At 55.3% G+C, this 13,942-nt stretch overlaps 7 protein-coding genes across 7 annotated transcripts; 5 read left to right on the top strand and 2 right to left on the bottom strand.

The window, feature by feature from the left end:
* Positions 1 to 328: 328 nt before the first annotated feature.
* On the top strand, positions 329 to 1,016 carry LTHEOB_3335 (uncharacterized protein; the record flags this gene model as incomplete). The annotated part of the gene is made up of 2 exons (XM_035512247.1): positions 329 to 524; positions 622 to 1,016. 2 exons carry the CDS (start codon positions 329 to 331, stop codon positions 1,014 to 1,016), a joined length of 591 nt encoding a protein of 196 aa, XP_035363228.1.
* A 1,304-nt stretch (positions 1,017 to 2,320) lies between these two features.
* LTHEOB_3334 (uncharacterized protein) lies at positions 2,321 to 2,575 on the top strand (the record flags this gene model as incomplete). Its single annotated transcript, XM_035512246.1, has 1 exon — positions 2,321 to 2,575. The coding sequence occupies one exon, from the start codon at positions 2,321 to 2,323 to the stop codon at positions 2,573 to 2,575; it is 255 nt and encodes an 84-aa protein (XP_035363227.1).
* Positions 2,576 to 3,648: 1,073 nt separating this feature from the next.
* LTHEOB_3333 (Oxoglutarate/iron-dependent oxygenase) lies at positions 3,649 to 4,463 on the bottom strand (the record flags this gene model as incomplete). Its single annotated transcript, XM_035512245.1, has 3 exons — positions 3,649 to 3,660; positions 3,713 to 4,294; positions 4,344 to 4,463. The coding sequence occupies 3 exons, from the start codon at positions 4,461 to 4,463 to the stop codon at positions 3,649 to 3,651; spliced, it is 714 nt and encodes a 237-aa protein (XP_035363226.1).
* Positions 4,464 to 4,694: 231 nt separating this feature from the next.
* Positions 4,695 to 5,102, top strand: LTHEOB_3332 (Peptidyl-prolyl cis-trans isomerase; the record flags this gene model as incomplete). The annotated part of the gene is made up of 2 exons (XM_035512244.1): positions 4,695 to 4,899; positions 4,948 to 5,102. 2 exons carry the CDS (start codon positions 4,695 to 4,697, stop codon positions 5,100 to 5,102), a joined length of 360 nt encoding a protein of 119 aa, XP_035363225.1.
* Positions 5,103 to 6,218: 1,116 nt separating this feature from the next.
* On the top strand, positions 6,219 to 8,330 carry LTHEOB_3331 (F-box domain cyclin-containing protein; the record flags this gene model as incomplete). The annotated part of the gene is made up of 1 exon (XM_035512243.1): positions 6,219 to 8,330. One exon carries the CDS (start codon positions 6,219 to 6,221, stop codon positions 8,328 to 8,330), a length of 2,112 nt encoding a protein of 703 aa, XP_035363224.1.
* An 852-nt stretch (positions 8,331 to 9,182) lies between these two features.
* On the bottom strand, positions 9,183 to 11,029 carry LTHEOB_3330 (Short-chain dehydrogenase/reductase SDR; the record flags this gene model as incomplete). Its single annotated transcript, XM_035512242.1, has 4 exons — positions 9,183 to 10,049; positions 10,138 to 10,346; positions 10,426 to 10,792; positions 10,889 to 11,029. 4 exons carry the CDS (start codon positions 11,027 to 11,029, stop codon positions 9,183 to 9,185), a joined length of 1,584 nt encoding a protein of 527 aa, XP_035363223.1.
* Positions 11,030 to 12,155: 1,126 nt separating this feature from the next.
* Positions 12,156 to 13,939, top strand: LTHEOB_3329 (Flavin-binding monooxygenase; the record flags this gene model as incomplete). The annotated part of the gene is made up of 2 exons (XM_035512240.1): positions 12,156 to 12,189; positions 12,279 to 13,939. The coding sequence occupies 2 exons, from the start codon at positions 12,156 to 12,158 to the stop codon at positions 13,937 to 13,939; spliced, it is 1,695 nt and encodes a 564-aa protein (XP_035363222.1).
* Positions 13,940 to 13,942: the final 3 nt, after the last annotated feature.

Below are 13,942 nucleotides of genomic sequence, written 5' to 3'. Positions count from 1 at the left end.
TCATCCACCTAATTCCCCTCTTGTACTTTTCTCTAGTCACCACACAATCCGCTCAAGGGTCAGAAGCGAGACAGCGTACACAGCCTAGTACACGCGACCACCGTTGAGCGAGCACGAAAGATAGAGCAGATCTTCGGCAATCTTGGTAGGTTATAATTCACCTGCTGTTCTTTCCCACGTCGTTGGACGTTCAGACTAGTCACCTTTCCTTCCCATCCAGAACCCCTACATACCCCGCACCGCGCATCCATTTGTGAACAGAATAACTTTCGACGCTTCTTTTTCTCCTCGTCCAAGACCCTAGACTGACCGCCGTCTGCTCCCCATCATGGCCTCCATACAGAATATCCCCCCTCCTTCACCTAGGAAGCAGCGCTTCAGGAAGGTCAAGAAGGCTCCCAAGGACGCGATGGAGTGGACCAAGAAGCAGTACAACCAGCAGTACGACCGCTGGGTCCCGTGGCTCGAGGACCAGTATCTCAAGTACTTCACCAAGGACAACAAGGCCAGCTATGCCACCAAAGGTTCGTTTTTCTCTTTTTTAACTCCACACCCGTCCCCCCTCTCTTTTCGAGCAAGACCAAAGCTGACCCGCGTGGTGATTTTCCTCCCCCCCTCTAGACCAGCTCGCCAAAACCAAAGTCACGGGCGACTCGCGCGTCGACAAGGTGCAGGACGACGTGTCGGGCGCCGCGGTCGGCCAGGTCGGCCAGGGCGGCCTGGCCCAGCCCGTCGGCGACATCGTCAGCAAGGAGGCCGTCAACCGCGCCGAGCGCGGCGGCAAGGACGAGCACGGCGGATACGTGCCTTCTGTCACCGGCGATGGCGAGCCGTCGCAGCTGGACAAGGTCGTCGAGCCCGTGGCCGAGGGCGCCAAGGACGCCGTGGCGGAAACTAGCGAGGCTGCGAGCAAGACCGGTGAGGCTGCGGGTAAGACTGGCGAGGGCGTGAAGGAGGGGGCTGGGAAGGCGGGTGGGTATTTTGGCGGTTGGTTTGGCGGGAAGAAGGCGGAGTAAGGGGAAGTGTTTGTGGTGAGGGTTTGGTGGACTCTTTAGATTGATATCCTGATATACCCATGTGCGCAAGGAATGAGTCTGGGTGGTTTGTAATGGGCTTTCTGGGTCATGGGATTTACTTTTTGGATTGATGACAATTGATTGATCCTTCTTTTTTGTTTCTTTTATGAATGTTTATGCGAAGTTCATGCAGATGACCCACCCTCCGTTTGGCAACGGTAGATGCAGATTATGCTTTATTCCATTCATATAAGAACGACAATACTTGGAACAATTCTTCTTTCGAACCCGCCGCCTTCAGTTGAGAAATTTAATCCGCCTTAACTGACTCTGCCTCTGCTACGAACCTTTAAGATGTCATCACCCCAGGCTCAACATAGGGGTGACCCGCACGAGACTATCGCGTGCCTGCACGATATGATTCACGACATCTATACTGGAAAAGATGCAGCGGATATTCTCGTCAAGCATTTCGGCCAGCAAGATGTGCTCACAATGGCAATAGATACGATCTACAACCAGATTCAGCAAATATTGCAGAAGGACCGGGAAATCGCAAGGCTGAAAGATGAACTGGTGAGGAAGGACGAGAAAATCAATGATTTATTTTCCCGGAATGTTTGGAGATACAGGCTTCCATAAGGGAAAGAGTAATGGGAAGAGAAGTGCGTGGCGCAAGCAGTGCCGGCCAATTTGAGAGGCGTCGCCGGAGCATCATTCCGGTAATTGGATGATAAAGTGTTTGAGAACTTAATGGGTAGACGTGGTGGACAGAACGACGGCAATCACCATCTTTTTGGGGTTAGTTGATAGTACCTTGTGGTTGCCCCCTCTTGATTGTCTTGTTACGATGAAGAAGAGTCACGGGGCTAGGTTAGACCAACTTCCTGTTTGGGATGGTATAGTGATGTGGGAAGCACTACGTCTACTAGCTTCCGGGATTACGCCGTCGGACGGAGCATGCATGACCAGCTCAATGCCCTCTACAAATTGCTACATTTACTGCGGGTTGAGTCTATAGTGATAAATGGAAGTGATCTGCTAGTGCACAGAGCCTCAAAATGTAGATGAGAATAGATAACAAGCCGGGAGGGAAAAGAGCACCAAGCATTATCTTCACCGCGTGGGACGATCTTCAGGGGAGGTTAAAGGCTCCTGCCCCTTTATCTAAGCAACGTATCCTCTTCGCCATCGTGAAATCGTATCCAAAAACCATTCAACTACTTGATACCCTCAAATCTTCTTCTCTACATCACCTATAAAGCCTCGAAACAAAAGTAAAAAAATCCCAGAGGAGCCTCAAAATGGACACCAACAATACCGCCACCCAAGACCACAATGAGCTCTTCACCGCCAACAGCGAGCGGGTCACCAGTCTCTGCGACAAATACGACGAGCAGCTCAAGATCTACGAAGGCATGATCAGGGACAAAGATGGGCAGGTTAAAGCACTGAGGGCGATTCAGGCTGCCAACGACAAGAAAATCGCAGATCTGGAGAAGCAGTTGAAGGAGATGATGGGCGAGCTGCACGATATGAATGACTTGGTGCCCGAATGAGACGGCTGAGATGGAGTGGTATTCACCAACTGGTGTGCAAATAGATGGATATGGACGGTTCGGAAAGGGAAGGGCAGAAGGATTTTGCAAAGCCGGTGACGGGAAGCCTGAGGAAGCTTTTGGGTGGTCATGGTGGCTGGGATTGCGAATTTCGGGTTTACGGGTTAGAAGTGGAGTTTAAGGTCTCATCTTGCAAGCGTTCAATTTCATGTAAAGTAGGGTCGGGGCTTTTAGCTGACAGCGACAAATCATGTTGACACAAAGTTACTTCAAGTGAGCTGCTCGTTGTGATTGGCGGTATCCCCGTATCTTCGGAATTAACCGGTGGTTAAGCCCACTGATTGTACTGCATCTGGAGAAGTCCGGTTCGGTTTGGGCGAGAGAGGCGTGATTGACTCGCCTCGTTCGCTGCGCCTCACAGCATAGGATCCTTTCCCGTGTAAGCCACTGTGCATTCCGCTCAATCAAATAACCAAATGTATTAAAGTCTGTATCACATACCAAGTAAACAATCGTGCTTAAGTGCGAATGCGCTGTTGATACCAATATTTGCCTTGTCAAAGAGGATGATATCTCGCGTGAGAAGATAGCTGGCACTCAGTAAGCTCCTTATTCGCGGGTTATCTCCCTCTTTACCGTGGCAAATAATCTGTAGAGCTTGAGAGGATTAAAGATTACTATAGGCCGTCACCGTCGACAGGGGAATAGATGCATAAAACCTATCCCCTGTATTAGAAACTACTAAGTTTAGACCCTCACTGAAAGCTACTTAAAAAAATTAAAATGTTAGTTGGGTGAAGATTTGTAATCTCGGAAGGCCGTCATCTCATGTAAAGAATATTTGAATGGTTTTGTAGCCGTGTTGATAAATGTCTCGCGCTCTTTGGCTTGCTGCCTTGAAAAAAAGTTAACTAAAAATGAAAGCGGGCCACTATGTCTACGGTGTTGTATGTGAGGGGAATAAGGTGCATTGACTGGCGTCATGCTTTGCTTGCATTGAATTTGATTATTGGACGGCTACTGCTTACTTGTTTGTCCTCTCGTCACAGAGTTGCGTCATCTTCTACCACCGCCTAGTATTTTACCTAGCCCACCGGCTTTGGATACCTTGAGAACGTCGCGGTAAGTCAGGCTTACTCTTGTTCCACGCTCGTTCTTGCCATCCGCTTCTACATATTGCTGCGGGTTGCCAAGAAGCGACCAGTTGGCTACGGTGCCTGGCCCAAGATCAGGATCTATTGCTACGGGTGGGATGCCGTGGAGTGTGGTAGTGTATGCAGAGCCGGTAGTGACCAGTAGGGATCGTGGCTCACACACGATGCGCCATTTGGTTTGGCTTCCGTCCTTCTCTGCGACCGGCTCTTCATCTTGCTGGTCTGCTTCTTTCTTGTTCGCCTCCCACACCGACTTTGAAGTCACCTCTAGAACCACTGTACCGCCAAGGCTCACCGTGGCAACAATAGGCGCGTAGGCAGCTCCGTCCTCATGCGGCATGATGCCCTCGCCTCTTCTGTACTCATTGACCAAGCAGTGGTTGGGAGCGCCATGTGGAGTATCTTTGAATATGCCAAGCTTTTCGAAGTGCTCAAGGATGGGTGTGGGAGAGGTGGTCAGGTAGGGTGGCAGCGGCGCGGCGAGCAAAGTGTTGTTGGCGGTCAGAGTGGAGGGGTGCGCCTGGAGGCGGCGGTGCGAGAGTACAGTCCAACGGTTGGGAGGGAGCTGCTCGCACGTCAGTCGGCGCAACTCGGGTGCGGTGCGAACTGTGTACTTTGCTGAGAATCTGGTCTTCGTCGTAAGAGGTGATGAAATTCGGAATGTAGAACATGGAGTCAGGCAGAGACGGGATGCGCGCAGCAGCCAGCGGCTCAGCGCCAGAGTCGACAGCCATGTTGTTCGAGAGCAGAGCTGGTTAGTGTTGGTGCAGCAGTGGGGGTGATGTGGTTTGTTCTATGGGCGCGAGCAGGCATGATGGAAAGCGCGCGAAATTGATGTCGGAGATGAGAGTCACACAAGCTTGACGAAGAGCTCCCCGCACCAACAAAAGTCAGCGCTCCGACTGCCCCGCCATCCAACCCTCCCCCAACCCCACCTCCGCTCATCATCGTCAATCAGCTTCGCAATGGCACCCAAGGGTAAAGGCAAGGCTGGCGGCAAGGACTCGGGCGACAAGGGCTCCGGAAAGCTCAAGCCCGCCACCAGCATCAACGTCCGCCACATTCTCTGCGAAAAGCATTCCAAGAAGGAGGAGGCTCTGGCCAAGCTGCGCGACGGTGCTAAGTTCGACGATGTCGCCCGCGAGTTCTCTGAAGACAAGGCGAGGCAGGGTGAGTGGCAGCCGTGCCTCTAGTTCGGGACAGAGCTGACGACAGCAGGTGGTTCCCTCGGCTGGAAGACGCGAGGAAGCCTCTTGGCCGACTTTGAGAAGGTCGCTTACGAACTCGAGCCTAGCACCACAGGCAATCCCAAATATGGCGAGGTCAAGACTAGCGAGGGATACCACATCATTATGGTCGAGGGTCGGAAGTAGAGGCCAAGGATAGTCAAATGCAAGATACCCATGTAGCATCAAGCAACCATATTGAACGCTGCAGAACGGCCATGAAATACGAGCTGCTGTTTCCACTTTTCGAGCTAGAAGTACCATAAAAGTAGGGGCCAAATAGCACCGTCACACGGCACGCTCAAATCAGGGGTCCGTAATAGCGTCAGTCGGGGATGATCGCTCGCGGTAGGGCAGATGATCTCGCGGAAAGCGGTTAAGACGACCATCTCCACAAAGTCGATAAGCTCTCTGTAGCCAGCTGACTCGTTCGCTATCAAGCGGAGGATTTCCGTCATGGCTTGTCGGAAAAGGCCGGGGATGTGCGCCACCTGGACTGGAGTCACACCAGGCGGCAGGAACAGAGATGGAGGCACAACATGGGCGGCAGAGGTTAGGGGGCATGCAGGGACCTTTTCCGGCGCAGAGGCACTCGGGGCTCCACAGGCGCGGCGCGGGACACGGCTGAGGACAGCCAGTCAGACTTCTGGAAGTCTTCTAGCGCTGCAAAACTGAGAAGCTCCGCGCGCAGCGGCAACGGGGCAGTGCTGACGGCGCCGGCGCAACGGCGGCTGCTTTGCTCTGCGATTATGCGCTTGGCTGCCATTCGCCGGGCTGGGCGAGTGAAACGGTCTTGTTCGCGAGTGACCTGCGAAGATGATCGCGTGCCGGGGCCGCTGCGCTGATAGGCCCGCACGTGGCCCTGCCTGAACAGCGCGCCCGCAATCGATTGTGCGATAAGACCGGGGCCTCCACTTTCTCCAGAGCCTACAAGTCTACGCTGCGCCTCCGCCTGCGACACGAACGACCTAGATTTCGTTTGCGTGGAGCCAGGACCCGTCGGCTTTTGGTCACTGCTTCTTGCCGCCTAAGAGCTGCTGACTTGGGTTCAGCCGACACCCCGCCCCGCTAATCCACCAACCCGACCATCGCGCTACCACGCCTTTTCTCCCCATGAGCCCGTAGTCTCCTCTTCTTCGCCCGCGCAGGCCCGCTGCCAGAAATTTCCATCCTCCCACCCGAGACCTTCGCTTTCATCTCATCTGCGGCCGGCTCCCGCCACTTTCCCTTCGAGCCCCGTCCCGAAGCTCAGCTTGCGTTACAATGGCTCAGGTCGACTCCATCGATGCCGTCGTTCGCACGGCCGGTGACGCTACCGCTACCGGCCTTGCCCAGCCTTCGTCCGATATCATACCAATTGAGCGTCCCAAGCTCAAGGGCCGCCAGCGCCTGCTCTCTGGCCTGCAGCGCATAGGCTCCTCGCCTTCGCTGGCTAAGATGGGCAGGTCCTCGTCGGCATACCGCGGCGGCAAGGCTTCCATGTCCTGCGTCTCGCTGTCAGCAGCTGGCTCCCCTTACAGCAATTCCTACGGCAGCTCGTGGTCCTCCGAGCTCTCCAACGGCTACTCTACCGCCCCTACTTCCGTTTCCAGCTCCCCCGCTCCTGAGACACAGTACCTGGACAAAACCCGCATCCGGCTTTTGGACGGTCAGAGCACCCCTTCCTCGGTCCCCCTGCCCGCAGACGTCAAGCCCGTCTCCCGCCTGGGGACACCCCTCCCCGGCGTCGACGAAGACTATTTCTCGCGTCCGGTGCAGCAGTCCAAAAAGCCACAACCCCGCCCCAACTTCAACTTCTGGGGGGACATGCCCCAAGAGCTTCGCACCGAAATCCTCAGCTACCTGAAGCCTAAGGAAATCGTACGCTCCTCTTCAGTCTCCAAACAATGGCACAAGATGTGCTTCGATGGACAGCTGTGGGCCCGTCTCGACGTTTCGGAATTCTACCGCGATATTCCGGCCGATGCCCTGGTCAACATCATCACTTCTGCTGGCCCTTTCGTGCGAGATTTGAACCTTCGCGGCTGCGTCCAGCTACGCGATCGATGGAACTCCAAGGGCCTTGCTGATGCTTGCCGGAACCTGGAGAACTTTTCGCTCGAGGGTTGCCGTATCGACCGGAGCTCGATCCACTGCTTCCTGCTGCAGAACAATCGCCTGGTCCACATCAACCTGTCTGGACTGGCTGGCGCGACCAATTCTGCCATGAAAATCCTTGCAGAGCATTGCCCAAAGGTTGAACACCTCAATATTTCGTGGTGCAACAACGTTGATACTCGCGGCATCCGCAGGGTTCTTGAGGGTTGCCCGAATCTACGGGACCTCCGCGCTGGCGAAGTACGTGGGTTCGACGATGTTGATTTTATGTTCGAGCTGTTCAAAAGGAATACGCTCGAGCGGTTGATTCTCACCAACTGCGATAGCATTAATGACGACTCCCTGAGCGCTCTCGTAGAGGGCGTCGACAGCGAAGTAGACGTTCTTTCCGGCCGGGCAGTCGTTCCACCTCGAAAGTTGAAGCACTTGGACCTTACCAGGTGTCGCGGACTCACGGACAAGGGCATCAAGAAGCTCGCGTACAATCTCCCCGACCTGGAAGGCCTCCAGCTCTCCAAGTGTTCAACCCTCACAGACAATGCCCTGCAAACCATTCTGCCGACCTTCCCTAAGCTCACCCATCTTGACCTTGAGGAACTCGACGAACTCACAAACCCCACCCTCCAGGCTCTTGCTTCCTCGCCATGCAGCGCCCATTTGTCTCACCTGAGCATCAGTTACTGCGAACTTCTTGGCGATGCAGGAATGCTGCCAGTACTCAAGTCATGCACCAAGCTCCAGACCTTGGACATGGACAACACACGTGTGTCGGATCTCGTCCTTACCGAGGCTGCCGCCATGATCCGAGCCCGGAACAGGGCAGCGCGGCCACTGACTGGTTCGGAGCGTCCGACGGTTGGCCTGCGCCTTGTCGCGTACGACTGCGCTAACGTGACGTGGACGGGCGTGCGCGAAGTGCTGAGCCGCAACGCCGAGATCACGACGCCTCCACGTGGCACCACATCTTCCGGGCCCACTTTCCCGCGCGAGATCATCCAAATCAAGTGCTTCTACAATTGGCAACCAACCGTGGAAGAGCATACCAAGCGCGTTCTGCGGGGTGACTTCCAGGCCGCGGCAAGGCTCGAACGGAAGTGGGCAGACTGGATGATGATGAATGAGGAGGCTGGTGCTGGCGGCGCCGGTGGAAGAAGGCGTAGAAGGAGAGCGCGTGAGGCACAAGCGTTGCATGAGGACGAGGAAGGAGGCGGCGCAGGCCTCGGAATCGGTAGGCGGAGAAGGGCCCGAAGCGGCCCAGGTGGTTGCACGGTGATGTAAATGTGTCAAGAGGCGAAAGCACTGGCGCATATGTGTTGATGAACAAATTGGCCAGACACTCTGGTACGCAACGCCAAGTTCGGCGTTATCGATTGATTGTTTTTGCTTGGGCTTGGGAACTGGTAACATGGAATTCGGTGTTTTGGAAGCGTACGGGACGATGGCGTGCTGGGAAAGGCGTCACTCACTGTTTGAGCTTGCTCTTGGTTTGCTATCTTTGGCTCCTTTCTCATTTGTTCTCCCTCACTTACTCCTTCGATCCGACATGTTCTCGCGTCTTTGATGGCGCTCATAGCGACGGGGTTTTTTGTTTCTTTGCATGCCAATAGCTGAGCTGGGCCCGCATTTTCATGGATTACGGACACTTCATCTTTGTTTCTCTGCCCCCTACTGGAAAGTTTTCACTCCCTCCTCGCCGACTGGCAGACGGGCCTTTCCTCAACGCATTACCTACTCGGGCTGCTCTTTGCCCCTTTATCACATAGAATGAATAGCGAAGCGCCGAACATATTTGTTTTGCCTCATTTCTGTGTCATAGCTAGCAAGTCTACTACTTCTACTTTTAGTACCACTATGTTTTGGTCCACCTTGTGTTCTTCCATCAGGTGGAATATAACTAAATTGTGGTATACATGTATTTTCCTTTCCTGCCTCTCGTAATGTCGGCACCAGCGAGCTAAAAACGACAAAGCTGATATGAGAGACAGAACCAACAAGATAGGCAATATTATTTTTTTTTGTACTCCAGACTGCATAATTCTCCAAACTCATACTTTAAAGGGTATCTTCCCGCCGTCATGTACACGTGCCAACCAGCCAAATATACAAAGGAAAAGTATGGTTTCAACCCCTTCACACGTGCGCCGTGTACTCCAGCCCCTCCGCACCCCTATAGTCGAACCTGTTCCCACTTGTTCCTATCACCTCTGCCGTCTTATTGACCTGCATATTACTATGCACGATAGTGATGCTGCTACCATCATAAGTAGCATGCGGCGGACTTGGTGATCTAGTCCCTTGACGCACAGCAACTTCTCCAGCGCCATAGATCATAGTGGTTAGTCCTCCTATATCCCCACCACCATCACAGTTGACCCTCTCCTCCGACCTCACTGTTGCTTCCTTGGTAACCCTTATCCCGCCCAACGCATCGCTATCGCTCCTCCCCCTCCCCGTCGCGCCGCCCTTCATGCTGTCGAACTGCCGGCCAACTGCCTGCCCACCCTCAGCCTCTTCTCCTCCTCTTTCCACCACAACGGTCCCCCCGACAACAACAGCATCCATCACCGACGACGAAGCCACCGACCCATTACGCCCACCCTCTCCATCTCCATCGACAATCTCCCTGCTACCCACGACAACGATCCTCTGCTTACTATCCCAGCCCTCCTCAGCCCCCTGCTCGACGTCGTCGCCGTAGTCGTCATCGTGGAAGGTCGTCGGCAGCGCGTTTACGCTACGCAGCTTGCCCCTGCGCGCCGGCTTGGACAGGCTGCTCTTCAGCGGGAGCGAATTGCCGCCGCCGCCGTTCGACGATGATGCGGGGCCGTTGTCGCCGTAGGGCCGGCCGGAGAAGCGGCTGGACGACGAGTAGTGGTAGACTCTCTCGACGCCGCGGCGGAAGAGCGGGTAGATCATGGGCGCGTTGCCGATGATGACGGCCACGAAGGTTTCGCGGCAGGCCCAGCTGCCGGCGGCTTGGGCGCCGTGGATGGGGTCCTGTGGGGCTTATGTTAGAGGGGGGGGAGAGAGAGAGAGATGGGGATAAGAGAGCGAAAGGCGAAAATGATGAGATGGGAACACGAACCTTGATGACCAATGCACATCGTAGGATACCGGCCATCATGACGAAGACGCCGCCACCGAATATCAGGATCAGCGATAGCTTACGCTTGATCTCTAGGTTCGCTCTCCACAGCATGGGCAGCGGGATGGACATGAGGTACGCGTCCGTCAGGACGTTGAGGACGACGGTGACGTAGAGGTCGATCTTCGAGATGGCGGGTTGGCAATGATCTGGGAAGTAAAAACGAAGCACTGTTAAAAATGATGCAATCCCGGAAAGTGCTGAGAGGGGGGGATTTGGGAAACCTACTGCCGGGATCGGGGTAGATCTGCCAGTTGTTGCTGAATGGCTGGCAGCCAAGCAGGATGGAAAGTTCTGTGGCAAGGTACGTCGCGGCGATGAGGACGTAGCCAATCTTCACGCGTATTTCTAGATGGTAGATGCCCAACGTCAAGCGCGAGTAGAAATGGCACATGCACAGCTTCAGCGTCCACAGCAACAGCGTGTACAAGCTCCATCCGACCAGCTGCGTCTTGGAGCCGCCGACGCGCAGGTGGTATTCGTGCGAGTGGGGGTCCAGCGTTCGCCGCTGCTCGTCCGTCATGCCGTTGTTCGCCAGACCCAGCCACCAGGCACCCACGATGTACGCCGTTGCGGTTTCGAGGGAATAGATGACCTGCGATGGATCCCGAGCAATTAGTCAAAAGCTCCGTGAAGGCGTAAGTGGGAAAGAATGGGCCTGATGTTTCCATGATCAACAGGGGAAACCTACAGCGGCACCGCACATGAGGTAATCATCGAACTGAAGGTCCCTCACGCCCACCGACGTTGTACGAGCGATGATTCTTAGTGCAATGGCCACAATGCCCACACTAAGCAGCGAGAAAGCCTCGGTGGTGAAAGACGAAGCCATCTTTTGTCTCTTGTTCTTCCGTGTCGTACACTGCTTTCAAGGGTGAGGCACAGCAGCGGCAGTGCAGCGTAAGAATCTGCACCTGCGATGAGATTGCATCAAAAAGGAAGGCTAGCAAGAAGTCTTCTGCGAGAAATAACGGACAGAAAGACCAGTCGGAATAGCTACAGCCGGAGGACGTGTTGAGGCGTGAGGTTATTATCGCCCACACGGCCGGTCCCTTGCCCTGTCTGCCCCCCGGGCAGAGCACCACTTTTTTTTCGGGGCATTCTCACAATTCTCATTGCTGAGCTCGATTAGGTTACAGAAAGCCGCTTGAGCGGGGCTCCTGAATTGCAGGGTTCTGGTGCATTGTGAGGGCTTTACCGAGAGGCAAGGATTTGCAGCTCTGCATGGAGGCTTCGGATTATTGTGGACCGGACTCTAGCCCTGAACTCTAGAACAAGTGATTGGCAAAAGGGCGACAAGGCAACGACGGCGACTGCAGGCAAGCTATGTGGAGAAAGTATAGCCCAGGGCTAATTGATGCTCCACTGCTATTTAGAAAGAGAAGAGGGACCGGGATTTTAATGGCGCAGACGTTCAAGTAAATGAGTCGAACGTCGACGGGAGATCACCAGGAGGCGCCCAAATGTACGGTAACTGTGCAGAATTGCGGCGACTTCCTGGGAGCATGTCCTCTTTCATGGCCCGTGAGAGCGGGAATCGTTGAAAGCGGGGCGAAGATCCTCCTCGGCTATGTACTGAAAGACGGGCGCCGTAGGGCCTCGACTGCATTTCGGCCGAGAAGAAAAACATCAGGTAAGCGTCAATGGGTCGATGAAGCCGTGTGCTACGGGGCTGTCTTCTCTGTTAAGACAAGAACAAAGAAAGAACCCTAGCGCTGGGTCGGGGAAGCGTACCGCTGGGCCGCGCGACCCTTGCTGTGCCCTATCGGCGAATGCTACCTCGTTGAGGAAATTGGCCCCCGCCCTGGCGGCTGTAGCCGTAAGCCACAAACATTGGTGGTGCGCTGCTGTGCCGCAATGCAACAGACTTCACACCTCTTCTCTTCGCCCTACAAGACAGATAAATCGCCGTCCGTGGCAGTTGCTCGAGCCTGGGCCCCAAAGACGCAGTGAAATCCATGGCAGATTACGACCTCATCGTCATTGGAGCTGGTAAGTCCCGCTCAGCCCCCACCCGACCCCATTGAACTTTGCAACATCTCATCTCGTTGTGCCTTCTCTTCGTTGACACCCTCGTCCAGGCTGGTACGGTCTGGCCTCGGCCAAGACGTACATCGAGCTGCACCCCGATGAAAATGTGCTCGTTCTGGACAGCGAGTCGACCATTGGCGGCGTCTGGAGCCGTGACCGATTGTACCCGGGGCTGAAGTCCAACAACATGCTCGGCACATTCGAGTACAGCGACTTCCCCATGGATACGCCCACCTTCGGCGTCAAGCCGGGCGAGCACGTTCCTGGCATCGTCGTGCACCGGTACCTGGCCGCGTACGCCGAGCGCTTCGGCGTTTACAAGCGCATTCGCTTCAACACGCGCGTCGAGTCTGCCCAGGAGAGCAGCGAGACGGATGGCTGGACTCTGAACGTGGCAAACGTCGCTACCGGCGAGAAGGCGACGTTGAGCACGAGGAGGCTGATTGTCGCTACCGGCCTGACTTCTCAGCCTTACGTGCCGACCTTCGTGGGCCAAGAAGACTTTGGAGCCACCATATTCCACACCAGAGACTTCTTGGCCCACGCCGACACGCTGAAGACTGCACACAGCGTGACCGTTTTGGGGGCGGCTAAGTCTGCCTGGGACGCAGCGTATGCCTACGCTGCTGCTGGTGTTCCCGTCGACATGGTAGTCCGCAAGAGTGGGCGCGGTCCCGTCTGGATGTCGCCTGCCTACGTGACGCCGCTGAAGAGGTGGCTCGAGAAGCTCGTCCACACCCGTTTCCTAACCTGGTTTAGCCCTTGCATTTGGGGCGACGAGGACGGCTACGGCAGCGTAAGAGGCTTCCTGCATGGCACGTGGTTGGGCCGCAAGATTGTGGACGCCTTCTGGAACATCCTCGGAAACGATGTCGTCACCCTCAACGGCTTCAACAAGCACCCAGAGGTCAACAAGCTGAAGCCGTGGCACAATGCTCTCTGGGTTGGCAGCGGCCTCAGCATCCTGAACTACCCCACCGATTTCTTCGACTTCGTTCGCAATGGCGCAATTCGCGTGCATGTGGCTGATGTGACGCGCTTGTCCGAGAAGACAGTCCATTTGTCCAATGGCGAGGAACTCAAGGCCGACGTTCTCTTGTGCGCAACCGGCTGGAAAGCATGCCCCATCAACTTCCAGCCTCCCGGATCCGCCGCTGAGCTTGGTCTGCCATACTACTCCCCGGTTCCCGACACTTTGGCCCAGAAAGCGGATGCCGCCATCCTCGAGAGATTCCCGCGCCTGAAGGACCAGCCAAACGTCAGCAAGTCTGAGCGCGGCGAGAGCGAAGCGCCGAACCAGCCATTCCGTCTGTATCGCTTCATCGCTCCTCTTTCGACCCTTCAAAAGAGGAACATTGCCTTTGCCGGCATGGCCATGACCATCTCCACTTCAATCTCTGCGGCGATTCAGGGGCTGTGGATCTCGGCCTACTTTGATGGGAAGCTGGATCGCCAACCTTCCGAGAACGCAACGTGGGAAACCATGCTGCATTCCCAATTTGGCAAGTGGAGGTACCCGTGCGGCTACGGCTCAAGGCTTCCCGATTTCGTCTTTGATACTGTGCCGTACATGGACTTGCTTTTGCGTGACGTTGGTCTCGAGGGCCACCGGAAGAAGACCAAGTTTGCCGAGATCACCGAGCCTTATGGCCCAGAAGACTACAAGGACTTGCCGAGTGAGTGGGTGCAGAAGTACGGCGGTTCGGCATGAAAA

The sequence above is a fragment of the Lasiodiplodia theobromae genome (genome assembly GCF_012971845.1).
Source record: "Lasiodiplodia theobromae strain AM2As chromosome Unknown scaffold_8, whole genome shotgun sequence".
NCBI classification, from domain to species: Eukaryota; Fungi; Ascomycota; class Dothideomycetes; order Botryosphaeriales; family Botryosphaeriaceae; genus Lasiodiplodia; species Lasiodiplodia theobromae.
The sequence above is the reverse complement of the archived record's forward strand: the minus strand, read 5'-3'. Positions and strand labels throughout refer to the sequence as shown.